This window comes from Caretta caretta, chromosome 14, assembly GCF_965140235.1.
Source record: "Caretta caretta isolate rCarCar2 chromosome 14, rCarCar1.hap1, whole genome shotgun sequence".
Lineage (NCBI taxonomy): Eukaryota > Metazoa > Chordata > Testudines > Cheloniidae > Caretta > Caretta caretta.
Window position 1 is genome coordinate 8,744,863 of NC_134219.1, and position 27,994 is coordinate 8,772,856.

At 40.5% G+C, this 27,994-nt stretch overlaps 1 protein-coding gene across 4 annotated transcripts; it reads right to left on the reverse strand.

The window, feature by feature from the left end:
• Positions 1 to 200: 200 nt before the first annotated feature.
• On the reverse strand, positions 201 to 27,994 carry CEP95 (centrosomal protein 95). 4 transcript variants are annotated; one of them, XM_048817484.2, is made up of 22 exons: positions 27,915 to 27,994; positions 25,679 to 25,807; positions 23,213 to 23,320; positions 21,190 to 21,222; positions 20,195 to 20,303; positions 19,562 to 19,674; positions 18,300 to 18,437; positions 17,584 to 17,798; positions 17,314 to 17,380; positions 16,429 to 16,493; positions 13,635 to 13,765; positions 12,904 to 13,039; positions 12,205 to 12,319; positions 11,218 to 11,399; positions 7,881 to 7,973; positions 6,670 to 6,820; positions 4,890 to 5,056; positions 3,903 to 3,977; positions 3,217 to 3,369; positions 1,140 to 1,286; positions 962 to 1,033; positions 201 to 611 (listed from the first exon to the last, which is right to left on the reverse strand). In XM_048817484.2, exons 1-22 carry the CDS (start codon positions 27,934 to 27,936, stop codon positions 435 to 437), a joined length of 2,598 nt encoding a protein of 865 aa, XP_048673441.1. In that variant the 5' UTR covers positions 27,937 to 27,994; the 3' UTR covers positions 201 to 434. The 4 variants fall into 4 exon arrangements, with proteins under 4 accessions (XP_048673441.1, XP_048673440.1, XP_048673439.1 ...); XM_048817483.2 differs by having other exon boundaries at positions 12,904 to 13,036; positions 21,190 to 21,303; XM_048817482.2 differs by having other exon boundaries at positions 21,190 to 21,303.

Genomic DNA, 27,994 nt, shown 5'->3' on the forward strand with positions numbered 1-27,994 from the left:
CACAAGTTTTCAGAAGGCATTGATTCAGCCTAAAATGCCCCAGTGTAGCACTGATCTGAAGGAATTTTCATATTCAGCCCTTTAGAAAGTTGAGAGTACTAAGTACAATATACAGGTAGGTCAGATTGTTCTTCAGCAATACTTGGGTTAAAAACTTTGCCCTGAAGGCTGAATGGGAGCTTGAAATAGTCTAATGGTCCTTTAAGTTCAAACAATCATCTAATTAACTTTATTAAAAAGGTATGTTAAAAATACTCAAGTCCTTGTTACTGACACTTACATCTATAACACTATGCTTTTCACAGTGTAAGCCAGACAGACATTTTACAGAACAACCAGCCACCACCTTCTGGTTGTGGCAATTTGCAAACATGCCCCTAACAGTATCTTAGCCAGACATAAAATCTGCATTGATATTTAATAGTCAGTATGCCTTACAAGAAATAGTTTTTGCTATACTGAAAAGAAGCCATTTGAAGTCTGGATTTCAGTCGTTCTGCTTCCAGCTCTTGGAAGAAGGAGTCATCATCATTTTGAGTTATCATAGTCTGCAGCTGCTGTATATCCTTTTCCATCTTTGATCTTAACTCCTTTTTTGTTTTGTGCAGTGTCTTAAAAAGAATATTGAGATTAACCAAAACCACTCCAAACAAGAAATCACTTGCATACTGGGACACAGTTGCCAACTTTCACACAGTAAATAAGCACCTGACTTTCACAATAAGCTAAAAATCAAGCTAATCCCATTTCAAAACAAGTCAATCCCCAAGAACTCCAACACTGACTAGATCCCCGTAGCATCCAGTCTGGGACTGGTGGTCCTGCTATGCGCCCATGACTCTTGCCACCCCTTGCCAGGAGCTGATTAAAAAACCCACACACACTCTACTAGCCAAGAAGCCCATTTCTATGTTTTTTTCATGTGTTTGGCATGTCTGTACTGGAAGTTAAATACACCTACTTTTACTTGTGCTTTCTCTCGGGCTTGGATTTCTTGACGTTCTTGTGATACAGCTTCTGCCAGCATTGAAAACTGAGTAAAAACATTGAATTAGAACTCATTAAGATATGAAAGTTTATTTACCAATTTAAGATTGAAAACTGGAGAGATTGTCTTGGATGCAGTCAAATCAGCCTACCTGATCCTTGTAGTAGTTCTCCATGGACTCTAGTTCATCCTGGTGTACTCTTCTTTGCTCAGCACGCTTTTCTTTACTATAGGTTCTCAGCTCCTGCAGCCTTTGCTTCTGAATTTCTAAGCCTTCTTCAAATAGATTCTTAAATATCTGCCAATAATTAAGGTTTTTAAATGTATAACCGAAGGAAAAATCCCTTCTGCTGGTGTAGGTTACGTCTAGGCCATGGGGTTATTTATAGTGTAGATCCAGCTTGCACATATAAGCCACAGAACTTTAGGAAGTGATCTTTGAAGTTACAAGAACTCCCTAGATTCTACTTTAATGTTCCACCTCCCCTACAGGCCCTTCTAAAAAAGTCTTCTAAACATTGGAGGGGAAGTTCTATTCTAAAGAGAACTAAATTGCATTGGGAGGTTCTATGTTTGTCTCAATTGCATATAAAGTTTGCTGTTTACACAGACAAAGATGGTCTCACTTCTCACTGCAACTTGAGGCACAGTTCTCTCCTCAAATCACCACTAATCAGAGGGCAGAATCTGTTACACCTCAACATCACTGTGTTCATCAGGGTTAAAGGTATAACTGACAGCAGCATTTGCCCCCATCATTGCAATGAGCTGATGCATGAGTAGGAATAGAATTCAGCTTGCTCTCCCATAGCTGTTGAATGTACAATAGTAAATGAGATAATTGAAGTGGGTTTAACATTAAACAGGATCTAATTGGCTGAGGGAAGTGGTGTCATTTTTCAGAAGGAAAGTTTAGGTGGCCTTTTAAGTTCCCTCTAAGCTGCATGGCCACCCAGCAGTCTATGAAGTGCTGTGCACTTCAGGTGCCATTGCCACACTGCTCCTGCCCTCTGCCTTGGAGCCCCGGCCAGGTGCTCCTGGGAGCCTACTGCTTGCTGTGCGGGGGGTGTGTGTGTGTGTGTGTGTGTGTGTGGGGCTGATGTCAGGGTATCCCCTTCCCCTCATACCCCTGTACCCCATCTCTGCAGAGCAGGGGGTGGGGAGGACATGACAGGGCTTAGGAGTGGGACCTCAGATGGAGCTTCCTGACCACTGCTGCTATGTCTGAACAAAATAGGCTTCAAGACTGGTGAGTACTGATCTACTTAAAGGGGCAGTGTGTATCTGTCTCTCTCTCACACAAACACTATGTATGTGTCTTTCACTCACTTTCCAACACATACTTATAGTATTGTTACTTCCTGCAATGCACATATATTCTCTGCAATTTTATTCTTTCAAAGTGCTGTTATTTTAGTTTAACTGGTCTATGCATTTCATAATTTTTATTTCTCTTATACTTAAATTTCTATGAGTGGCGAGTTCTAAAATGCCTAACCTGTCCTGGCTGGAGTAATGATCCCTATGGTAACTTTTTAAAAATATATATTCTATCTAGTTTTGTTTCTCCTGGTGATGCACATCACCTTGATATTGGTGCGCATAACAATTCATTCCACACATGGATGGAAAAAATTAAAAGGAACATTGGTGGCCTTACTTTTGATACTAATAGAAACATCCTCTAAACTCAGCTTTATGATCTCATTGTGAAGAGAACCTTTTTCCCCAGGTAGTTCTCTGATGTCCACCCTTTACTATGCTGGACCCTCCTTTTCAACCGTGGCTAAGCCTAGTAGTTTCCTTTGTTGCCTGACAGTGAAAGTTATCTCCAGCTTTTGTTTAGGTGGGAGGTGGCTGCTCTACTGTGTGTGGCAGAACATAGAGAACAATCATTTCATCTAGGACCTGGCTGACCAGCAGGTATAGTCCTGCACCTGCCTTCTTCTAAGAAGAGTAGAGCCAAGAGCTTCTAAATTTCTACAGGGTCAAGGATGGTTGCTGCCAGAAAAACTATCAATCAGAGCCAGAGTTAGAAGGCAGGAGCTAGGAGCTCCAAGGCCTGTGTTGTTTAGTTTACTTGGCCTCTAACTCTTTGTACCAACACTTTGATTTCTCAGAAGTCTAACTCCACACTACATAGTAAAGGGGGAAAGATGCTCACTCAATACTGGAGTCTCACCTAGGAGAGCAAGAATGCCATACTTGAAGAAAGCACCCTCACATACCCTTTCTTCCCTTGTCCTAGCCCGCATCATTTTTGCACGCAGCTGAACGCGGTAATCCTCATAGTACTTCTTGGCTCGAGCAATTTGCTGACGTTTCTCTCTCATTTTATTCTGAGCAAACTTCTGCCGATATATGCGTTGCTTAAACTCTTGCTAAATAAAGAAAGATCAACAGGTATCAGACCACCAGTGCTTCCTGCAGAGGAAGAGTCAGGGCAGGGTTTTATGGCAAGCTTTAGTAAATAAATCAATATTAAGGAAATTCTCCCCACTCTACTACCTTGCACTACATTTAGGATTAGATCACTGTAGTATGGTGCCATCCACAGTGCTGTATAATTAAGGAATCAGCACTTATGGTAAACTAGTGTTTCAAGGATTGAACTCACACAAGGAGAGACTGAGGTCTGTTCCTCTCAGTCTTCCATATTCTCAGGATTTGTTCCCTGTTAAAGCACCAAACTGCTTCTTTAAATAGTGAATCATCAGCATGTTTAGCAACCCCACTGTCATTCTAAGACCTCAGTGGCCACATACAACACACAGACTAGGTAAAGTCTTCAATACCATAGCTGCTCAGGAGGCAATAGGGAGCAGCTTCTGTGGACCAACAACAGTAGGATCATTTTGGCTGTATCACCATGAAAGTGTCTCATGCTGTGTGCATCCTCTTTAGAAGAACATACCAGTCTCTTGTTATGGTCTTGATCTTTCTTTATGATGTCAACAAGGAGGTCATGCTTCTTCAGTGCTTCTTCCACCTTGAGATAAAGATGACAGGTAATTGCTTTAATAAATTCTGCAGGATAGGCACTCAGTGATGGGACTTTTAACAGAGGAAAAATATTCAGTGTACTCTGCCCCAAGTGGTTGAGAAAGGAAAGGGGAAAGATTCATTTAGCACTGGTGAATTAACCATTCCATGAGTTAGCAAATTCTGCATGCCAAGAATAGCTTTTAAACTACAGGGTTTGTATGTAATAGCACTTAGAAATTCGAAGTGCTTTACAAAGGTGAAAAAAGTATTCATCTTTATTGTAGAGAAAGTAGTACAGAAGGTTAAATGCAAGTGAGTGGTTAAGATCAGGAACTGAACCCAGGTGTCCTGATTCAGTCCCCCTACTTTAACTACTCAAGAGTGCCTCTTTATTCTATAGAGTAGCTCTTCCTTAGACAGCCACCTCTGCTGGGGACTGAGTGCTAGTTTGACCCAAATGTATACCATATATTTGTACAATAAAGACCATGGGAAAACCTATTCAAATACTGAAAGATGAAAGAGCTGGGATAGAGAATCTGTAGAGTTTGCATCTGCAGTAATATAAGCAATGGGCTTCCCCACATCCTTGTAACATGACAGTGGGCCTGCTCAGTTTTTAAGTCAGGGAGCTGAGATCTTGATAGTCCTGGTGCTTAGAGAACCAGTCCCAAACTACTCCAGCCTCCTTAAAGTAGTCTCCATTTTAAAGAAAAGCAGATTTCAGAATCGATAGATTCCAAGGTAACATATACAAACTCGTCCCTAAGTTATGCCAATACCTTACACGGTATCTATGCACTTGGTTGGGTTTTATTGCTTAGTGCAATCATCCTGTGTCCAGTACTGTTGTGTAGCAGCACTGCCCTCAGTCAAGCCTAAGAGACTGTGTTCATACTGAACAAGAGGTTCTCACTTCACTTTGGAGTTTCAGTCTTGATCTATCTTTGCCAGAAGCAGACTTCAGTAGTTCCATCTGTGCAAGCTGCTGTTGCCACATTTTGTTCAAAGAGTGGTGGGAAATGTGCAGGTATGGAAACTCTTCCAGGAGCAGAGGCAGGAGGTCATTGTCCTTTACTTTCACTGCAAGATAAAAGCAGATCAATATGCTCCTAGAGAGCAAGTTTAGTAGTAGTTCTTCCAGAGAGCTTAAGTTCTAGCTATGCGAACACTTCAGACTGAACACCTTGTCTATTTAACATGCTGTTACTATGATGTAGCATTGTTCCTCAGTAGGATGTATTGCAGTCCTTCACAACATCCCCAAGGGAACAGTCCTAAGACAATCTTAGCTATTTTTCCTAGAGATCTATTTTACAGTATTAGAGGGTTGATATTTTTAAAAAAGCCTGGTCACCTACCCCTTTCTTTTCAAGCAGTATAGAACCCTACAATTATTTCCTTGCTCCTGTCAATCTCACTGGCTGCATGTAGTTATTTAAAATAAGCCCAAAAGTTGTATTGGTGATGGCCCTATATTTCATAAATGAAGCAAATCATTGTCTGGATCCTCCTCAAATTCCTTGGAAATACTGCATTGAGGTAGTAGGCCCCAGGACAGGAGTAATGTCCTAATTAGGGATTGATTTGAGTCAGTTCTTTCACATTTCAACTTTATCACAGGTTGATCTGAATGTGAGATGAAAGAGGGATAAATACAGGAGAGGAATTATTGAAGCTCAGTACCAATGTGGACACAAGAACAAATGGATATAAACTGGCCACCAGGAAGTTTAAACTTGAAATTAGATGAAGGTTTCTAACCATCAGAGGAGTGAAGTTTTGGAATAGCCTTCCAAGGGAAGCAGTGGGGGCAAAAGATCTATCTGGCTTTAAGATTAAACTCGATAAGTTTATGGAGGAGATGGTATGATGGGATAACATGATTTTGGTAATTAATTGATCTTTAAATATTCATGGTAAATAGGCCTGATGGGATGTTAGATGGGGTGGGATCCGAGTTACCCAGGAAAGAATTTTCTGTAGTATCTGGCTGGTGAATCTTGCCCATATGCTCAGGGTTTAGCTGATTGCCATATTTGGGGCAGGAAGGAATTTTCCTCCAGGGCAGATTGGAAGAGGCCCTGGAGGTTTTTCGCCTTCCTCTGTAGCATGGGGCACAGGTCACTTGCTGGAGGATTCTCTGCTCCTTGAAGTCTTTAAGCTATGATTTGAGGACTTCAATAGCTCAGAGAGAGGTGAGATTTTTTGCAGAGTGGGTGGGTGAGATCCTGTGGCCTGTGTTGTTGCAGGAGGTCAGACTAGATGATCATAATGGTCCCTTCTGACCTTACTATCTATGAATACTTGGGCACTTATTAATGGAAAGAGTGCCCTGCAACCATGCTGAAACCAAGGCAGTGTAGCAGGGTGCCATTCAGATTGTGGATTTATATAATGAATGTACAGCATGCAGCTGCTAAAAATGTGGCTTGCACTCACTGCTTCCATTGCAACTTGTTCAGCATGCTGAACAATGGATAATGGATGGGTCACAGTTTGAGCTGTGCATCAATGGTTTGTGTCTATTTCAAAGCATTATCTTCATTACAAAAATCCAGACATCTGGAGGTCATAAGGGGAAAAAATGCTACAGCTGACTGGTATATGTTGGCCAGATGCCTTTATTCTTGGAGTTCACCAGATGCTTTCACAGGATGCCAGTTTTCCACCAAGTAGAGTTTTGTGGTTCTTACTCTGAGCTGCTTTCTTTGGCTTTGCAAGCCCTCCTCTTGGAATCCACTGGCTCTGTTTGGGAATCCGAGGTGTGGTTTTTCTAGAATAAACTTTCACTGGCTGAGGCATTTTTGGAGGTTCTTTAAAGATGTTTTCTTGGTATTCTTGTTCCTTAGGATGTAAAACAGATGGAGAACAGGTATGGGATGGGAAGAGTGGTAGTTCATATGGCTTCGATATCAGAACTGAAGTAGTGTTTGAGTCTCTATGAAGGCAGTTTGCACACAGTGAGGCAGATCCCTCACAGTAGGGCCAAAAATTCACCAAATGCAGGTCAGAGGATGGTGTGCAATGGAGGCTTGAAGCTCTCCTTTGCACAACCCTAATTGTGGGGGTGCTCCATGAATGGCTGCAATGGCCCCCAGGACTGAAAATACAGCTCAGATTGGCATGACATACAGGCATTCCAGTCAATCTCCCTTTTCTTGCTACACACCAGCAGCACGTAAAATAGTGGTGAGAACCACTGTCAGCTCCATGCTACTCACTTATCTAAGATGATCATAGCAAGAGCTCCATAAAGGCAAACAATAATGCAGTTTGGCACTTACAGCTTGTACCCTGACAGCTCTAATTCTAATAGCAAAGAAATAAAAAAAATGCTTCAAGAGTTAGGGGAAAAATCCATTTCCTTACTAGAGTTCTCCTGGTGTCCTTGCACATCCCTCACTACTTGTTTCTTTTGAGGCAATTACTTCAGCTATGCAAGGCACTAGTATTGCTTCTGTGGAATTTCCAGTCTACCAAATGGTGTTAAGTTATTAAATCTTATTCTCCAATACTGCAGTACAAACTAGCCACTTGCCTACCAGGCTGGCTTAAATTCTTCCAGCCAAAGTATCTCACTACAGGACAAACTTAATACCAGAATCTTGGTCCTTGTGCAACCCCTCAGAGATGTTTCTGTAAGGATTACTAACTACCTAAATCCCTCCCCACCTTGGGGTCTATGTACCCTTAGAAAATTACATACTGCTAACCATATCCACAAAGTAGTGTAGCTGAACAAAGCTGTTTACAGCATCTATTACACTAGTATAGAAGCCAGGGTCAGCATTGGGTCATGTCATTTAAAAGCATCATCCATGTAACATGGATAGCAGGCATGGGTAGAGTAACTTTTAGACTTTTTTAAACAAACATCTAATTTATTCTTGTAAGCTTCACCTACCGTTTCCCTGGCTTTTGCTTTTAGCTTGAAGAGGCCCAGTTTCTCTCTAGCTTCAAAAATTCTTAATTCCTCTTCATAGGCTTTAGTCATTAGCTAGAAAACAAAAGAAGACACTCATTTTGAATTTCTACTCTCTGCAAAGGGGACAATCAGTCCAAAAGAAGTCACATAAATGAAACCAATTAGTGTTGGAGTCAAAAGGGCTTCTTTCACCTCTAGCTCACTAGGAAGCTTTATCCCTTCTTCCCGGACATGGACCTGGCCACAGTGGTTTATGCATTTATCTCCAGTGTGAGTTACTGTAATTAACTCAAGATGAATGTGAAGATGCACAAACTGTTTAAAACAAAAAAATTGCTCTTGTTATCCATGGACTAGGTCACCATGAGAACAGACTGGTGCTCAAGTTCCTCAACTGGCTCCCTTCAAAACAATTTATGGATCAAGCCCCAGCCTCATTGAACACTGGATTTTTGATCTAAGAATTGTCAAGACAGTTGCATTCCTCTGGGACAAAGCATTCTCCATCAAGAGGATCCACATATGGAACCAACTTCCATGAGATCAGGTGACTTTACAATCAAACAGGCTTTAGGAAATGCAAAACTTTGATCTACAAAAAACACTTTCCACCATAATAATGGCCCTCAAAAAACCTGAAATAAAAATCAAACTAAAAGGTTACCCTACCCCAAACAGAACTTATACCCCAAAGAAGGTAAGCTAGAGACTTTATGAAATTCTTTAGGGACATTGAGCATTTTCAATGTAAAATAGACAGTCTGAGGGGTGGCCATATAAAACTGTAAAACGTGTCCTATGCACAGCCATCAGCATCAGAGCGCAAGGTCAGTTTGATTAGCTACAGCTAAAGGTCATGCAATAGTATCTCCAGTGAAAAAGATTTGCCAAATATAAAGTTACTTCTGTTGTAAATATTCATGATCAGTATTAACTGTCCCACACAAAGCTTAGACCTCAAAATATAGCTTAGCTTAACACAAGATGTTCAATAACTGTTTTTGTAATGTAGATAAACCATGAAAGGATTAAGCTCTTCTCCACCTAGGCATCTATAAACTGTGCTCTTCATTGGGGTAGTCAGTATTTTGGGTTGCCCATTGGGGATATTAATTTTGGGCTCACATTTCTTAAGAATGAGAATTCTGAAGCTACTCCATTACACGATAAGCTTGGGCCTCTGAGAGGATTAAAGTTCTGCTCACTCATGTGACTTGGCCTCTGCCAAAGATGAGGGATTCTGGGACTTGTAGTCCAGCAATCATGAAAACTATAGGCTGCAAAGAAGGCATGATGGACATATAGAAGGCCTACTTTCCTCAATGTGCCCAATGATGTCAGGAGGTGCTGTGAGCATCTCTGCCAAAGAGGAAATTAGGGAAGGACTAGATCAGGGGTCAGCAACCTATAGCACGCAAGCCAATTTTTAATGGCACACTGCTGTCTGCTGGGGACTCCAGCAGACAGCAGCATGCCATTAAAAATCCTGCCCAGCCCAGCACGCTCTTCTCCGCCCCCCCCCGCTCTCTCCTTGCAAGGCAGGCAAGCTTCCCCCTCCCCCCTGCCTCTTCCACCAGCATGCTGGGTTCCTGCCCCTCCCTCCCTGCAGCTGATCAGCTGGTGGCCCTTGCTACAGAAGGGGAGAGGGAAAAGTGGAGCCGCAGTGCGCTCGCACACTCTGCTCCAGCAACCTTGGGGGTGGAATCAGTATATCCCTCCAGCCCCCTGCCGTGAGCTGCTCAGGGTGGGGGCTGGGAGCACCCCCACAACGCCAGCCCTCTGCCCTGACCTCTGCACCCCCACACACCCTAGCCCTGACTCTGGCACCCCCCACAAATACCCAGCCCCCCCCACCTTGACTCCTGCACCCTACTCACACACCCCCAGCCCCCCATGTCCCAATTCTTACACCCCCCACATCCCCACCCTCACCCCGAGCACCAAACAGGAGTTTCTGCGCGCGCACACACTCTCCCACCTGCACCCCTCACACCAAATGGGAGCTGCCTCGGTAAATGCTCTACACCCAAACCTCCTGCCCCAACCCTGAGCCCCCTCCCTCATTCTAGCTCCTGGCCAGACCCTGCACCCCAACCTGCGCCTTCACCCCCAGCCCAGTGCTCAGTGCACTCCCACCCTCATCTCAGTGCAAAGAGAGGAAGAGCATGGCTAGAACCAGGGAGAAGGTAGGTACCTACTCTATATGGACAGGGCCAGGACCCCAGACCAGCAGCGGGGCTGAGCAGGGCCGGCAGCCAGGACCCTGGCTGGCAGGAGCCAGCAGATGGACCCCCAGACCAGCAGCGGGCTGAGCCGCTCAGCCCACTGCCGGTCGGGAGTTCTGGCTGCCAGCCCCTTGCCAGACAGGGTCCCGGCCGCAGGCCCCGCTCAGCCTGCTGCCAGCCTAGATGAACGGAGCCCCAGGCCAGCAGCGTAAGAGCAGTATTTTAATTTAATTTTAAATGAAGCTTCTTAAACATTCTGAAAACCTTGTTTACATATGATAATAGTTTAGTTATATAATATATAGACTTATAGCGAGAGACCTTCTAAAAAACGTTAAACTGTACTATTGGCGCACAAAACCTTAAATTAAAGTGAATAAATGAAGACTCTGCACACCACTTCCAAAAGGTTGCCAACCCCTAGACTAGATCTTGCTAAGCAGAATGGGCTTAAGGGACAAGCCTGTGGACAAAGGCTGGAGAAGAACTGAGCAAAGAACTAGGAGAGCCCTATGTGAATTGTGAACCCCTGAGAAAAGGAAGAGATGTTCACCCAGACAAAGGACTGTACAGCAGAGGTGTTTACCCCAGAAGGGGAAGTGAGCCATAACCCACTTGTTCATGCATGTCCATTGCTGGCAAAAAGTTTCATGTAGGGGAATCCTAAACCATGGACTGTAAATAGTAAGCAAAATTCAGTCATCCAGGATAATTTAGACAGTTTGATAACATTTCCCAAGGTACTGGGCTGAACATTAAGCCTCAAGCAATTTTAGCAAGTTCATTTTGGCTACTGTGGTACACCAGGATTGACATCTTAGAACTATGGTGTCAGTTAGCAGTAAATGGACAGTGAAGATCCTTTGGTTCCCAGTTTTCCCTATTCCGCATACAGCTCACACTGCTGTAGGTGTTAAATGCAAGAGGCAGTGCTGCGCAGGTGCTGAGTTAATGCCTGTATCTTTGCTACACCCAGCCTCTTAGTAGGACAACTGTAAACTGAAAATAAAATTAATTCCCAAAATAGGCCAAATGCCCCACTAACCAGGCTGTAGAGGCATTCAGCTCTAATGCAACCCAGAAACAGTTACCTTTGCTTTTATTCTTCTCTGGTCCATTTCCTTTTGCAATTGCCTGCGCATTTTCCCCATCTGGCCTCTGGCATCTCTCTGAAGTGCATCTTCAAACTCAGAGCGAGGTAGATACCTGGATGAGGGTGGGGATGGAGAAAGGGACCGTGGTCTGCTAAGAAATCTTTTGGGATGTGGGGTGGCTGTGAAATAAAGATGCGAATGCTGTTATAACTAGTATCAGAAGTTAGCAACAAAAACTATAAGGGTGAATAGACTTAAATCCAGAAGCGTGCCAAATGTTCCAATAGTTAAACGGGAGCATTCTGCAAAGAAAGTAATTTTTAAAAACAAATACCCTTATTTTATAGTCCTCTGTCCCAAGCCTCCTGGCTCGTACCATAATTATGTATTTAGCAAGTCAGAAGTGCCAGAAGATATCACAATTGGAAGAAAAAGGCAGCAAAAATGTATTTTAAGAAGGTTCAATGTTAGGGCCTGCTATGGAAGTTGACAGTGTCAGAGCTATGTTATAACATGGTTTGGTCTAGCACCTGTAGACTGGATCAAGCCATATAACAGTGTTACAACCCTTCTCAGTGTACATTGTTACATAATATGATTATCACAAGTTAAAGACAAGGGATGTAACACTGTTATATATTAGAACTGGACATCTATAGTGTGTTATAGGAAGGTAACAGACCCATTTTTCAGTACTTCCCTCCCTCACAGTATGGTCAAGAGTAGCATTCTGAACTTCGCTCATTTGTTACTCTGTGTACTTCACTTTTTATTTCTAGTGAAGCTTTGATAACTGTTTACGTGTGGTGTTTAGTTAACACTTTACTAACAGGATTTTATATTTTTGGGCAGGTCACCCAATGATATAAATCTAGGGCTGAAGCTAGGCTTCTGAATCTATGTTCTACTTTCAACTTTAAGTGAGAAGGAAAGCTTTACTTGTACTTCACTCAGTGCTTAAACAGTTACACTCTGGATTGTTACCTTGGTGAGGTTTCCTTCCCCGATAATCCATTACACTGTCACTGTGCTGAGACAGTTTATCTTCATCTGTCAACATCTCTTCCCTGGGATGCTCACCCAAAGCTCTCTTTAACATCTATTGATTAGAGATTATTCTAGTCAGTTTCATTAGTTCATCCTAATAAAGTCTAGAATTGTTTAACAAAATTAGAGGTACTAGTTGTAGATTTCCTTTCAGTTCTGTTGTATATTGAACTCACCTTCTGAATTTCACTGGGAATTTAAATAGAAACACATTGAAGAAATATCAAGCTAAGCAAAAAAAAGACATACTACTATAGATTTAACAGTGGTACAAGAATTTCAGAATGTCAGTATAAACTACACTATTGTGTAATATCCAACCATTAGTAATCCTAGTATTTCTCCTGAACCAAGCAGTAGTATTTTATTAAGTGACTATTAATGCATATTTTGCACTGTCACCAACATTTCTCTAATCCAAGATGAAATAACTCATTTTCTTTAAGATTATTTCTGCAGCATCTTCCATTCTTTTACATTGAATACAGTTTAGGTGTTTAAGTTCCTTTAGAAATTAATATATCTGTTAATCCTACCAAGATTGACCTGATTCCCTAGATTTTAGTTAGGCTTCATACACTTGTTACAAATGCTAGATAAATTCCAAAATACTATCAAGAATGGATTCCCACTTACTAAATCTAGTTCATTTAACCTGCGAGAGAGTTTTTCTGACATTTCATGCAGCTCTTGCTCAGATAATTTATCCTTTGCCCTTCTGCAGGAAAGGGGCTCCTCTCCAAATGAATTTGTGATAAAATTTTCATATCTGCTAAAAAAGAAAGGTTTTGTTTAAAAAAAACCCGGACACGTACCACTAAGGTTTCATTTTTGTCTCAACAAAGATTCATGGTCAAAGGTTACCATTACTTAACAGATCCAGAACTCAGTTCACCTTTTTTGTTTTAAATGGGATTAGAAAATTATATAGAAACAGATCTTGTGAGACAGAATTCACCTAAGCATTTATAGCAGTATTTCCCCTAGTTGTACAGTGAGTGTTTATAAGAATCAGAAGTCCCAGCCTCCTCTGGCTGCTCAAGCCTTTTTAGGAGTATTTGGAACATTTTTCCCCCTAACAAGATACCAAGAACAGATTCTTACAAAATATTTTATTTGCATCTGTTTTAGAAATGGGTTTCTCTGTAAGAAGAAAGATCTGAGTTAAAAGGCCACTGTTAAAGGGAATAAAGATATTCTAGATCTTCACCTAAGTCTACACCTCTCACTCTGCTACTAGCACCAACCAGCTTTGGTTGTTACCTAGGCTGGATTCTAAGCAGCAGCCAAGAAGTGAATGGCCCTGTTTAAGAAAGCGAGCAGTGAAAGCCTCAGCTACTCCTTCAGTATAAAAAAACCTGACTTACCTTTTTCCACTAGATGGACTTCTTGTTTCAGGTTTTGTGATTCGTGCTACTGATATTACCTGGTCAGTGCCTGGTGAGATGTCTTGGTGTAAGCAGATAGTTGATGTATGTGAGGCATCCACATCAAGAGCCTATTAGAGAAGGGAGGAGACAAGATCAAATTATGAACTTTCAGTGAAAGGCTCAAAGGTTCCGTAGATTATGCAGCAAATTTCTGGCATGAAGAAGACCACCTACGAGAGTCTGTATGAACAGACATCTCAAATCATAAAATCAGATGATAGAGTTATACTGCCAGCCTCCTGCTCAGGAAAAGGGTGTTGAGTGTCAGTGTTAAATCAAGTCAAAAAGGCAGTTAAGTCTAATAAAACTGAAATACTGGGAAACTTCAAGTACCCACATAATCTGGTCAAGTGTCACCATCGGACAAGAGCTAGAGAAGTGATTTCTTGACATTTGAAATATTTGTTTATTGGAACAACTAATTCCAAAGCACATAAAGAGGCTATTCACTTAATCCTCAACAACACAAAAGTTTATTCAACAATTAACCATTGAGACCACAACAGAACTAATTTAGGGCTCAGACTGAGTAGGTATATAGAGTCAGAGACATAGCAGTATGCCATACTGCTATCTTATCAAGAACTTCAGCCCCTATTTAAAAAGCCTGACCTACAGCTTCCTACTGGTTTAACCAAGTGTCATTTATACCAATCTCGGTAAACTGGTGAAAGTGTCACTCCTGTTTAAACCTGGTTTTCAGCGGTTTAGCTTGCGTCAATAAATTTACAGATGCAATCTAAACCAACATAACCAGTTTTAAACAGATAGAAGTTTAGGGCTTGTTTATGCATAACAGGTGCACCAAATTAAGTTAATCAGTTTAGTTAGAAATCCCCACACAAGTTGGATTCATTTATCTCTTAGGGTTACAAATAATCTCAAATGTGAACATAAGGCATCTAATGGAGAGATTTCTACTCAGCCTCAAACAGTAGCTGAGAGCTGTAAACTTCCCCATTCATCTCTGCAACTCCTAAATGATCACTGGATCTCTGAGTTAAGTGTCAACAACATTTCCTAGTTCTTCCCTAACCAACACAAGAGAGGGATCTCATAGCTGCAGCATTCACCGTGAGTGAGGTCTCATTTTGATGCCCCAAGTGGATGGTATTTGGGATAGGACCACCATTTATTCCCTCTCCTGCCACAATTAAGGAGGCTTGCAGAGCCCACAAGCATATTCCAGCTCAAAATACCCAGTGGACCTCTGACTTGCAATCATATTTTGAGCACATTTAAGAACGTGTTTCACTTTATTAGAAAGTTTGAGACATGAAAAGTCAGCAGATGTTATCTGCCTTTAATCAGTGGCAGATAATAGGTTCATATTACCACAACATCTAGCTGTTGTCTATATCCTCTTGGTGGCAAGTAGTTGCATCATTTACCACTAACCAGACTAGTCCAGACCACTAGCCAGACATACATCTTACAGCAAATAGTCTGTAGACTGACAGCCTGGCACAAGAGCTTTTCCACTTATAAAGGGGAAAAAAAAAAAACTGATTGGCTATCAATGTTTAGTGCACTGATCAGCATGTATCTAAGTTCATTACCTTCTCCTTTTGCTCAGCCACAGCAGCGTGAAGGGAAGAGTTATAGACTGCTTTGGGAAGAGTCCAGAGACTAAGGTTATGTCTATGACAGCTGGCTTGGGCCTGCGGGGCTTGGGCTGAGGGGCTGTTTAACTGTCGTGTAGATGTCCAAGTTCTGGGACCCTCCCACCTCTCTACATTGCCATTAAACAGCCTCTTAGCCTGCGCCCCATAAGCCTGAGTCAATGGGCATAGGCCAGCCACAGGTTTTTAATTCCACTGTAAAACCTACTCACTGTCCTGCAAGTAACCCTTGTCGTAGCCGAAGGTAAAAGCCTAGAACTGCAATGTTAAGTTGGCTGATTTGGTTATAGTAAGACTAAAAACAAAGGTTTGTTGGTTAAGTTAGAAGTGAAATCCACTATATTCTGAAAGTCCTATTCACCTCCCATCAAAGCTTATCTTCTCATGTTGCCAAGTAGTAGGTCAGCCCCACAATGGCTTCAGCCATTTTTGGTGATCAACCAGCCAAGAAGTGCTTTATGGAGCAAGTAAACTTCTCCTGCTCAGCTAGTTTCCTAAGGACCTGCTCCCCAGCAGGCCCTTTGAGTGGAATGAAATCTGCTAACCAGTTTGTGGCTTCTGAATTATCCAGTTGTTCCAAAGGGCAAATGCAAGGACAGAAAGGAGGAGGAAGTAGTCTGGCTAGGTCGCTGACTGAGGCAAATCCTCTGTTGAAACCCAGGCAAGTCACATTTTTCTGGAGATACCCGACTCTGGGGTGTGACCAATATCGTAAGATACTAGGCAACGAGGAAGTTAAAATATTCTTCCCAAACATCTTTAGATAAATCCAGCTGATATGTAGTAGCTGGGTGCTTTTGCTGAACTGGTCAACAATATAAATGTCAGTGTTTACATCATCAGGAAGTGCTAACATCCCATTGGGAAATGACTAGTGTAGTTTACAATCTGCCTGTAGACACACCAAGTCAACACTGCATCAGGTCACATTCACAAGGTTTTGAAAAGAAAAGCAGCAACAAGTTTAAGAGGAAAGCTTCATTTCTGCAAGGTAGTAGGAATACCAAAAATCCCCTGCACAATTGTAGGGAAATTCCATGTATGCAGGTTTACAGCAACTCTGCCTAAAACATATATTGATTTTACAAATAGTGGAAAGTCATAGTTACCTTAGCCACATCATCTGTGCCGTTTCGCACATCTTTTGACACTGCCTTATCTCCAACTGGAGAAACTGGCAAAAGAAACAGCAGTGTTTACTGGATTATTTATTCTCTACATAGCACTCAAGTGTAGTTAGTGATTTACAGAACAAATACAAAAAGGCATGGACCCTGGCTCAAAGAGCTTACGAACTATTTGTCAAAAGAAGTGTAAAACAATAGGGGAAGGAAGACCGTAATTAGGTGTGTGGCTATTCAGTTATGGCATGTACACATGGATTTTTATTTTTATTTTTTAAATTTAAGGAGAATTTCTTGTAGGCTTTGAATTTTCAGGACTGTCATCTGAGAGGGTGATGCTATGGAAACTGGAAAAGTAGCCAGTGTCTCCAAGGCAACAGAGAAGTTAGAAAATAAGCACTTAAAATGAAGTCTTGTATATACTAGGAGGGTTTAACCATGCTTTCTGGAATGGATTAACAGTTTGTCTTAGGCTACATTCATAGTTAGTTTATTCTGCACCAGGTCAGCTGCACCTTTTGTTACTGAGTTTCTGTAAAACAGACAAAGCTTAAATGGATTAACTGGAGGGGGGGGAAGGGAAGGGAAAGGGAAAAAAACAGTAGAGCAATGGACACACTTTACTTCTCAGCACAATAAATCCTCTTTGACTATGACCTATTTTCACTCCCCTGGCAGACATTGTGATAGAAGTGATTTGCTCACATCTGTTAAGAAATGTGAATTTAGTAAGGTTTGAACAGCAAAACACAGATTAAGGTTTTCAAAACAATGTTTCCCCCAATGCCAATAAGATGAATTCAAAACAACAAGCACCAATATTTAGCACTCCATTAGAAACAGTTAATATGAAGCACAACTTGTTCTTACCAGGGGCGAGTCTCGACAGAGGAACAGTATCAGAAGTAGTTGACTCCTGTCTAAGTGGTTCTGTAAACTGCGAAGAGAAGTAAAAATGCATATTAAATTAACAATTCAGTATTCTTCCTGCTGAATAGGAATGTTTTGACAAGGCCATAGATTAATAATCCATTTGGAGATACAGTCCAGATACATAACTCATTAATTCCATTCTAGAAATGCAATAGAGAAAAGCTGAAGATATTTACTAATAAAACCAAGTAAGAGGTTTTCACTTACAACAGAAGCTTCAAGTCCATGACTGTTAGCCGAACCTGGGGACTGTCTGGCTGAGCTTTGGTATTCCCTTCCCATTGAATAATGAGACCTGGGTTCAGGAGGCTGATATGGTGGTTGCAAAGGAATAGCTGGGCGTATGGGCTCCCCAAGTTTTTTAGCACTGGAACTCAAACTCTCTTTGAGAAATTCAGTGGAATTAACAGAATCCATTGATCCTTAAAGACAAATATGCAAAGTTTATAGTCTCAATTAATCCATTTAACAAAAATGCCAGCTGGACACTTTCATTCAGCATCATCTTTGAATAAGCATGTTGTTACTCAATCATTTTAGAGTTTAGTACACATAAGAGACATTGACAGTAACTTCCATCTTTGTTGCATGCTGCAGAATTTGGATTTTGGGTGTGAGAAACTAATTAGAGAGAAGAACTGATTTGATAATTTAGCATTAAGTTAGTTGAACAGTCATATGAACATCTGCGTTTTCTGATTTATCAGGTGTCTGACCATTCAAATTTCCTCCAAAACTGAAATAAGGAAGAAAGGACAAGAACTACTTATAGAAGTAACTCTAGATAAAAAAATAAGAAGCCTTCTTTTGTCAGCTACTGTATTCCTAGTCTCAAATCCATGGCTGTGAGGATTACTGCCAACAGAACTAGGAAGGCTAAAGAATTTCTAAGGTACTTCTCAGAAAGTCAGAATTTCACTCACCTTCCCTCTCTTTTACAAGTGCTCTTCTGCTGCCGGAAAGCTGAGTAGATGATGCCACAGTAGCCCCAGAGTCTTCAGGTTCCTTGATCTCCTTAGACCTCTCTCTCTCTGCCGGCAACATTTCAGGGAGCTGGAACTCTGGAAATGATTTTTGAAAGTAGGTTAAACTTATGTTTAAATAATTAAATGCATTTTTACTATTGGCTCTGTGTTTAGACAGTGTTCATATTGGACTGAATTAGTAACTAGCAGTTGATGCTCTTCACTGCTATAGGGACAGCAGAATGTTGCAGGGGGAAGTAGTAATACTTCTAGGAATTGTATTTATCCATCACAGTATGCTACAAAACTTTTACTCACAGATTTGCTCAGCTACTATTGTAGGGGAAAGATAAGTCAGCCTCAGTACCCATTCAGTCCTTCGCTTTGCAAAGGAAATTATCAACAAAAATCCTATTGGTGTTCAGAATGAGCCCAATTTAAGTGGCTCCTATTACCAATTCCCTAAGCCATCTGGTTCCCTTAAAGAATGTTTCTGAATTGCCCAGACTCCTACCAACTGTTTGCTGTAAGTAAGCTTAAAGAATAATTCATTACTAGGTTTACATATTGTGTCTTGAAGCAACATTGTTACAATTTTACATTTCATACTGTGATAGTCTGAGGCCATCCAGTTATGCTTTCATGTCCTCGTGAACTGGGTCTAATTCACACTGTTTTGCTATGTAGTCCTTTTTTAGACAAAACCCTCAACCGGAAGGGATAGATAATGGTCAACTCTAAATCAGGTTTGAAACCCCTAAACTCTAGGGAACCAGATGTTTCCATCTCAGCAGGATCACCTTATCTTGACATAAGTACACTGGGTACCATGCAGTTCCATCTGTGAAATAAGAACTATAATATAAGAGTATCCATCTGCTATTGGCAATTATTCAAAATCCACTGGTGTTACTTGTAAGAGTAAAGATTTCTCCTGACCTAGGTTTTCTCCGACCTACAGTTATGCAGGGTACTTTATGCCAGTTGACTTTCCCTATCTGCCCCAGAGGTGGCTTCATCTCAGTTGTGCTAACCATATACAAGCTGAAACATTAGGGAACCTTCAAAACAAAAGGAGCTATAAGCCTTTTGCTTTACAAGCATGTTCCCCACTCCCTTCATACATTTAAAAATACTAAGCACTTTTGACAGCGTATGTTTGATTGCTAGAAGAGTACATGTCCATATAGAACACTCTTAAAGGTATATTTTAAACTCACCTTCCTTTCTTAGAGAAAATGAATGTGCAGTGTCCCCAAGCCTGATTAATTCACTAGTAGATTCTGATCCTTCTACCTCCCAAGATGGGACAAAAATATCTGACGGGGAAGACCTAAGAGGAACACAACACAGCAGATCTATTAGCAATAACAGTCTTTGCTTGCCTAGGCCACAAGATGGAGCTGCAGATGAATCCTAACTCTACATCTTCAGTTAGCTGGCCTTTACGTTTTAGAGGAGTATGATCAGTTTCAAAGTAAGCTAATTTAAAAAAAAAATCATGAAAATAAATGTAGTACAATTGATTAACTAAGCCTCAGCAATTTAAATTAAAAAGCATGCACTGAGATGACAATGGAAGTTTGGAACATAACTCAATACTGTACAGATTCACCATTAAAGGTGGATTAAAAAATTTTAAAACTGCAAGTTGTCTAAGGGTTTGCAATGCAAACACATACTTGATCCAAATTTTAGATCTCTTGCTCCCCAAAGATGACCAAGCATTCCATTTGATGCTTTTACTAAGTATGTTTTTTTTTATTTGCATTGTATGAACATGCTAGACACTTTATAGATATGTAAAAATACAGTCACTGTGCCAACTTTAAAACATTCAGAACTAGTCTTACTCGGCAACTGATGGAAGTTTCAGAGGTGGCACAGGTTCCTTCAGGTCACCTTCCAGCTGCTCTTGAAGCACCCTTTGAATTTCATTGTTAGCTAGCTGGTCAGGTTCATCTGTTTATAATCAAAATTCATTTGTTAATTTCAAGAAAAACCACACACACAGGATGGGTATTACTGCCTGTATCACAAGAAATAATTTGACAGAAATGGCAATTTTAGACTTAACATACTGTCAAACTGTCATACTGAACAGGTTTGTATATTTTGGTTTAACAGTACAGTTTATATTAATATAACAACTTCCACATGCACCTTATTCAATAGAAGCTTCAGTGGTAAGTTTAGAGAAAATGTTAACACTTTCACACTAATTCATAAAGTTGTTAGGAGATGGTTTCTGCCACAAGAGAGCCATGTTAAAGGAGCCCTTTTTTTTTTAAAAAAGGCTTCACCTTTTATTACCGTATATTACCGAAACTAAAAGATTTTAAATCCAAACTTTCTGTTCACCAGGATTACTGAACGAAATGGAACAATAAGTACAAAACTTGGGAAATGAAAATAGATTAAGTTCCACTTCTATTTATGATCAGTTTCAATCCCTTGCTTTCCTGCAATGTTTGGATTACAAACATTGCAAGCAAAGTTTTAAATCCCAGCAAAAACCTGCTTAATTGCAAACACTCCTGTTCATCTTAGGTATTGTAAGAACAAGTCTACAAAGCCTATTTTCCATACATGATACTAAATGGCTATGGGCTTCCTCAAAAATATAGTTGCTAATCGGGGGAGGGCAAACTTAATCTAATACTAGGAGCCTATTCCATCCTTAAACATACAAAGAATGGTGTATATATGAAGGCGGAACTTACGCTTCAGTATGGTAGCTTAATAGTAGCACAGGAGGTATGCAGGCAAGATAAACAGTCTATCATAATAAGCAGCAGCAGCACATATCATCTTGAACTGAGATACCTTTGTTAATCTATTTACTCACCCCCATTCCGAGAAGACGTTTCACTGATTTGTTCTGTAAGATATTCAAGCAGGCCATCAAATATTTCTAACAGATTTCGGATAGATTCTCTCTCTCCTTTCACAACGTTCTCTCCTTAACAGAGGTTACTATGAATTAGTAATTAGAGCTTAGAGAAAAAAAATTCAACTTTAAAAATGTGTCAAAATCTTGGAAAATCTGTTCAGAGAAATGCACATACAGATATCAACTCAGAAAAAATTTAGCCAGAGTTAGATGTTTGGGTCACTGTTGGATGTTTATTTCTGTAACATATTTTAAGGTAGGTGGCAAACATCCTGAAATTGTACATTTTCTGTTCCAACAATTCAAAGCCTAACCTCACTGACACTTTTCATCAGCTTTCATGGAGCATACTAGACATCAATATTACACGCTGCATACTTAGTCTAGTGAAAGTCACTAGCAGTTCATCCAGTTTCTACAGGGTAAACATCTGCTAGAGCAGGCTGTTGAGATCTTTGCCTACACTTTGTAGCTGGTTCAGCAGGTAGTATTATAGTCAATATGAAACTAATGAAAGATTCCTGCCTTCAGTTTGTTGGGGAACTTGGTAGGATTCTCATACATACCTGCTACTGCACAAACCAACTATTAGCTGGGAAGGCAGGATGTAGGAGTCTTTCAAAAATATCAGCAATACTCTGTAGACATACCTACCAGTCAGCAAGAGATGCTGTTAGGAGGAGAAGGTTCCATCCTCCCTTTTTAGGGAATCAGTTATTTATACGATACTATTGGTTTTCGCTAGCCAGAGTAGAAGCCCCTAAAAACCCAAGTCTTCAACGTGTCCCACCCAGCACAAAACTGATAATCACTGTGTAGGCTCAGATTTCAGAGGACTTAGATACACTCCAGTTATTTACAAAAAGTCACAAGCAATACTGCAATCTCCTTTACAAATGTCAATCTTCAGAGCAAGCCAAATATCCAGATGGGTATTAATGTATAATTGCAACCAGAATTTGAACTATTCCCTCAGTATTTCACTGAGGATGTTTGTTAGCACTGTTACTGTTAAGAGATTGACCTGGTTTTTATTTCAAGATACATTGTTCAGTAAAAAAAATTCTTAAATTGGGACTCATTTCAAGTAAGATTAAATGACAGGCTTAAAAATGGAAGGTCTCAAAAAACCCTGGGATTTCAATTTAGACAATTAAAATATCTAAATAACTATTATAAAAATTCACATTGTAACATGAATGTCATAGCAAATATATTTACTACTTTGACAACATCCAATTAAAATCAATTTTAAATTAAATAAAATTGAGACCATATTGGCTTTTTCTCACTTGAATTAGTACAAATATTCATATTTTGAACGGATTCAAACGTACACAACTACCTATTAGCCAGACAGTTCATCTTGACTTGTCTGTTTAAGTATCTATTCGAGTCCAAGTGTTTACCACCACAATGTGTTTCTCCTCTGTTGCCAAGTATGGCAATTATACCCCCAATCACACATTCAAGGCTTCTTCTACTGTTTCCAAGGTGAGAAGGGAAAAGACTCTTCTCATACAACCTGACACAGCCAACCACAACATTGTTCCAGCTGAGTGGAAGAGTGTGACTTGATGCAGAAAACAAGATAAAAACTGCTATATATTCCACTAGGAGTAATTAGATGTCTGCAGTGTCTCAATCCAACTGGTAGCTTCAAGGTAAAAAACTAATAACCTCAACGTTGATTTATTACTTTCTACACTGCAATACAGTACATATGAAATCCAATTAGGTGCTTTAATCTAATTTTTTAGTTATTTGCTTGTTCTCTAAATTGATGGCCCAGTTTTCAGACCAAGACTATTTTTGGGCATAACTCATTGCACATGCACAATTTTGCATGCAGATATGGAAACACTCTGAAAGATCAGATCCTTGCTTATAAAAAGTAAGTTGAAAGTAAGGTCTTAGGTATTTTTCAATCACACATGTATACTCCTCATTTCTGTTGACTATGACTGTAAGTACTCACCAGTGATGTGAGACAAGCTGACCTGCAAGTAGTCCAATGCCAGAGAATCTATTACTGCTTGCACATTATGTGCATCATCCTCTTGGCTTTTGGGAGAGGCTATGAAATCTACAAAGAAGAAGCATTACATCATACTACAGCCTACTTGAAGGGGATAATGTTCTGTGTAGGCCCTAAAAGCGGCATAGTTGTTTCTAGTTTATTTGCAATGAAGTTAAATGCAAAGATTGTGTAAAGTAAGGGTGGGAAACCCAATTGTCATTTTGTCATAGGAAAACAATTCAATGGTTACTGCATATAAGCACAGAGCGTGCACTCAAATACATAAACAGATAAAGAGCCACTGGTTATAATTCACATGCATCTGCATTCAGTTATGAAACTTGACTTAGAAGATAAAATTGAATAAAGTAGTATTTTTCTCTCAGCTTTTAGTACAATGGGAAAACGTAAAAACAATTTAAATTTTGGGATCTTGACTAGAGTTTGTTGTATTTTGTTTAAGGTCTCTCTCTTCTGTACTATACCAGCAATGGTGTTACATGAACCAGTTTTTAAACACTTTAAAATTAGTTTGGATTAACAGGCTTCAGAGCATGTCTTCATTAAGATGTTTTTTTAACCTCAAATTTGATTGCCAGTTAAAGCAGTTAACACCTTTGTAAAAGCTAGTCTGGACATTCCCCAAACATTTGTAGTTTACCCCAGAGTAAAAAAGGTTTACATACAAAATTGCTCAGCACTGGCTTAGTTCTGCTGCCAGTGAAGTCAATGGGAGATTTATCATTGATCTGAACAGGAGTTTGGCAGAGGTTTAGTGCTTTTGAAAAAAAAAATCACATTCTAGATATGTAATACTAAAACATTTGAATAGAATAGGATATGATTCAGCATTAGCATTCCATTCAGATGAACTGGACCAGTTCTTACTTTTCAGAGCTATTGTTTTAGCCTGTCTGTAGGCCCTTCAAGGCCTGGTCTACACTAGAAAAGGTTCATCAGTAGAGGATGGTTTGCTAACATAACCCCAGCTCATACTGACCAAACAAACAAACAAGAGTGCTTTACCACAATAGATGATACCAGTTCAGCAGCAAGCAAAATAATAAGCTATACCAGCAAAAGCACTGTGTCTACATTAGGGCTCTTGTTGACAAAGAAAAATGGCTAAAAGCCCACAATCTTAACTACATTGCTATGCCAGCAAAAGCCCTACAGTAGAGATGGCCCACATCAACACTGCATTGAGTCATATTCTTTATGTTTTCTTCACATCAATAAAGAACGGATAAGCAACTTAAAACAAAACATGAAAGCTTAAATTCTTCCAAAACTAATGGTTCTCCCAAACTGGTACTGGTATGGCAAATTACCAAATACCAATGAACCTTGGTTATGTTTGGGATTAGTGTTATAAGCTACATCCACTATAGAAAGTAGAGCAATGCCAACAGCCCCACACTACAGTAATTTTTCCATTGCTCTGGTTTAAGAAAAACTTCTGTTATAAGCATGAAATTTGGGAGGGGAGGGAGAAATCGTTTGTAACATGATCCCACCTGAATCTTGTAATAAAATTCATGATAGGAGGCTTACATCACAAAAGGTCAGTAGAACAGAATTGAACAAGATTATACGTATTTGATTTTGTAACAGACAGCTGTCCTGCTGGTACCTTCCACCCAGCAACTTCATTCCCAAATTCTAGCACTACAGCAGCCTTGTCTAGAATAGGATAAGAGGCGTATTAAAACATCTTTAACATGTTTGAAAGTCCATGGTAGATAAGGCTTTTAAGGGTCTGTCTTTTTGACAGCAAAACATTCTTTACTCAGGTTAGGTAACTCATTTAAAATAACAATGACATGGTAACTTTGCTTGTAACTTGGGTTAGCTGTTTGAGTTAAAGGCAAGAGGGGAGCCTGGAGTTGAATTTGAGCTGCTAACCCCAGATACAAGCCAAGTTAGTGTGTCTCCGCTGCTATTTTACTCAAGTTAGCTAACCTGAGTTAACACTTTTTCTGTGTAGACTTATCCTAACATATACTAAGCTGCTGAAGTTTTTAACCAGATTAGCATGGTTTAGAGGCAGTGTGCCTTGTCCATACTAAACTTTAAAACACAGATAGCATGTGCTACCATCACACCTTTAAATCCTACTGCAGACAAGGCCTCACTTGAGTAGTTTAGGAACATTTAAAGAGTACACCAATCTTGTATGCACTAGATTTTTCAAACCTGTTTGTTTGAATGTTAAGCTACACAATATGTTTACATGTTGTGTACAGCTAGTATTCTACTGGCCTGAGTTTACTTTGTGATTTTACTTTTGAAAATGGGTTATTAGAACTTGAGAAATTAATAATTCTTCTCCTACTACCATTGTGTTTATTTATATGTTTGCATTTATAGAAACGAAGAAAGCCACCAGAGACATAAGTAATGATATAGGATCTCTGTTCCTACCTGGTACTTTTTCTCCCAAGATTGACTCATAAAGTCCAACAAATACATTAGCACCACATTCTGTGAGCTTTGTCACATGCAGATTTACATGACATTTCATGAGAAGATCATTGGCGACATCAACCCATTCTATTAAAAAAAGTTAAAACATGCAAATGATTTAGCTAGAAAACAAATACAAAATCCTGTCTCTGTACAGTATGATGGAAGGAGACGATCAGCTAAAGGCTCATGTAACAGGTTTTGCAAGTAGAAAGTGTCTTTTTATGCCTGTTAAACACTAAAGAAATTATTTATGTACTAGTGGGAGAAAAAGACAGGAGTGAAAGACAGCCCTTTGTCACCCAAATTGCTTTTCATTATGGAAAACTGTATTCTTTGATATTTGGGCAGAACAATAAAGAAGGACAATTAAATTTAATATGACCCTTGATCTGACAATTCAAAAAATTCTATTGTTATTAACTAAACAATACAAGAATTTGTTTCTTTCTATTAGAGATCTGAAGTTTATGGCAATGATCCTGCAAGCCATCCACATACAGAATTCCCATTAATTTTAAGGATAGATGTGTCCAGAGTGCTTAATGGATCAGGCCAGTTTTTTGTATTTTCCCTTCAGAAGCCAGAGCAAAAACTGCCAATAATGCTCATTTTCCCCAATCCCAACACAATCCATACATTGCAAACATCACATCAAAGAGTGCAGGACAAACTTCGTCTACTGGCCTAGTACACCAAGTAATTTTATGTAATTTTTTTCATGTTGTGCCAACATATAGAAGGAATTATTGTTTACATAAATATTAAAAAGGATATTTTTTAGCATACAGATGGAGATGGGATATTAGAACATGAATGGGACTTGGGATGTAGCAGCTGTTGTATTATGAAAATTGGGTAGTTTGATTTCCATCCAACTTTGAGGAAGGGAGCTGACTAACAGGTCCCAACCAACAGACCCTGATGTGAAATGCAATAAGTGTGCTGCCTTCCAGTCACATCAAGGAAGAAGAGAAAGGGAGAGTGGAGGGGAAGTGCACAAATGAGCAGGGAAGAAGCAAGGCTAGCTTTAACTTAAGGGCAGTCACTTGGGACAGCAAGATGTTCAGCATGGGAAGAAGAGCAGAAGTTTGCTGGGGTGTCTACCAGTGGTCCGGAGAGACAAGTTAACTCCCTCCCCTGCCAGCAGTGCTACCACACACATATTCCTCTTTTCTGCCCCAACACACAAAAAGTTTTCTGCATCACCTAGTAGTTTTTAGCTAGTAACAGGACAGAGTGGATGAAACAGAAAGTTCAGGAAACGATAGTAAGCAAAGCAAATTTTTGCTAGAGCTTCAAGAACCTGCTGGTTGATGTCCTGAAGTGATTTTCTCCTTCCCTGGCTGAAGCATGGCCACATTTACCCCCCAAAAGACTTACCCTAAGGTTTCATTTTCACATGCATTCAACATCAGGAAATTAAAGAATACTTCTTCGTTGTTTATTAGTCTTTAAGCTATGGCCCAATAACTTGTTTCATTTTCAATATTAACATGTTAACTGAGGGCATCTGGGATCCCTCACCAAAGAGAAAGCCTCAGAGACTGTAATTAAGTCATAACACAAGAAAAGGAGTCACTTTGTTTTGGGACATAGGGCAAGAAAGATTACAGGTACTGCCCTCACCAAACAGTGCTCAGACAGGAGAAAAGGCAACCCCCACCTAGCCCAGCACGGGGCCAGGACCAGAGGCAGGTGGTGGATATTTACTGCTCTACTTAATTTTTTAAGTAAACGTAACTTTGAAGACAAGTTGGGAGGCCTCCCTGTGACATAAGCCATTCCCTCCGCTCCCTTGCCCCACACAGCTTTCCAGAATAAATGGTAGCTACTCACCCCAGCTCTAAAACCTACCACAGAAATGAGACAGTGGCTCCTACCCACACAGCCCATGTATACAGGCTAGGAAGGATGGGCGAGAACACAGGGCCCTAGCCTGGGACTCCCGGGAGAAGGGTTCAAGTCCCACCTCAGCCTCACCCTGGAACCCTGGGCAAGTCACTTAATCTGCCTGTACCCTGGAGACAGTACCTCAGGGCTGAAAGGCAGCAGTAAGGAGCCAGCTATTATGGTGAAAAGGGCCGGGTAAGTAGCTTGGGGGGGACAGGGCGAGCCCCCCATCCCTCCCCCCGGCCACCACACACACCATGCCCCCCACCCCGCCCATGGGGCTCCCTTCTACGCCCCCCACCTCTCTCCTCAGGGCTGCCCATGGTTCCCTGGGACGCGAAGCCGAAACTCCCAACTGGCGAATACAGACCGCCCAACAGC

What these genes read in the sequence shown, in the direction of transcription:
- CEP95 (XM_048817482.2), bottom strand. Translation starts at nt 27,936, where the DNA reads ATGGGCAGCCCTGAGGAGAGAG. An exon ending in CTTGGGAGAAAAAGTACCAG is followed by an intron (nt 23,321 to 25,678) that starts GTAGGAACAGAG and finishes TCTTCTTTGTAG; the next exon opens with ATTTCATAGCCTCTCCCAAA. An exon ending in GAGAGAAAGCACAAGTAAAA is followed by an intron (nt 612 to 961) that starts GTAGGTGTATTT and finishes ATTCTTTTTAAG; the next exon opens with ACACTGCACAAAACAAAAAA.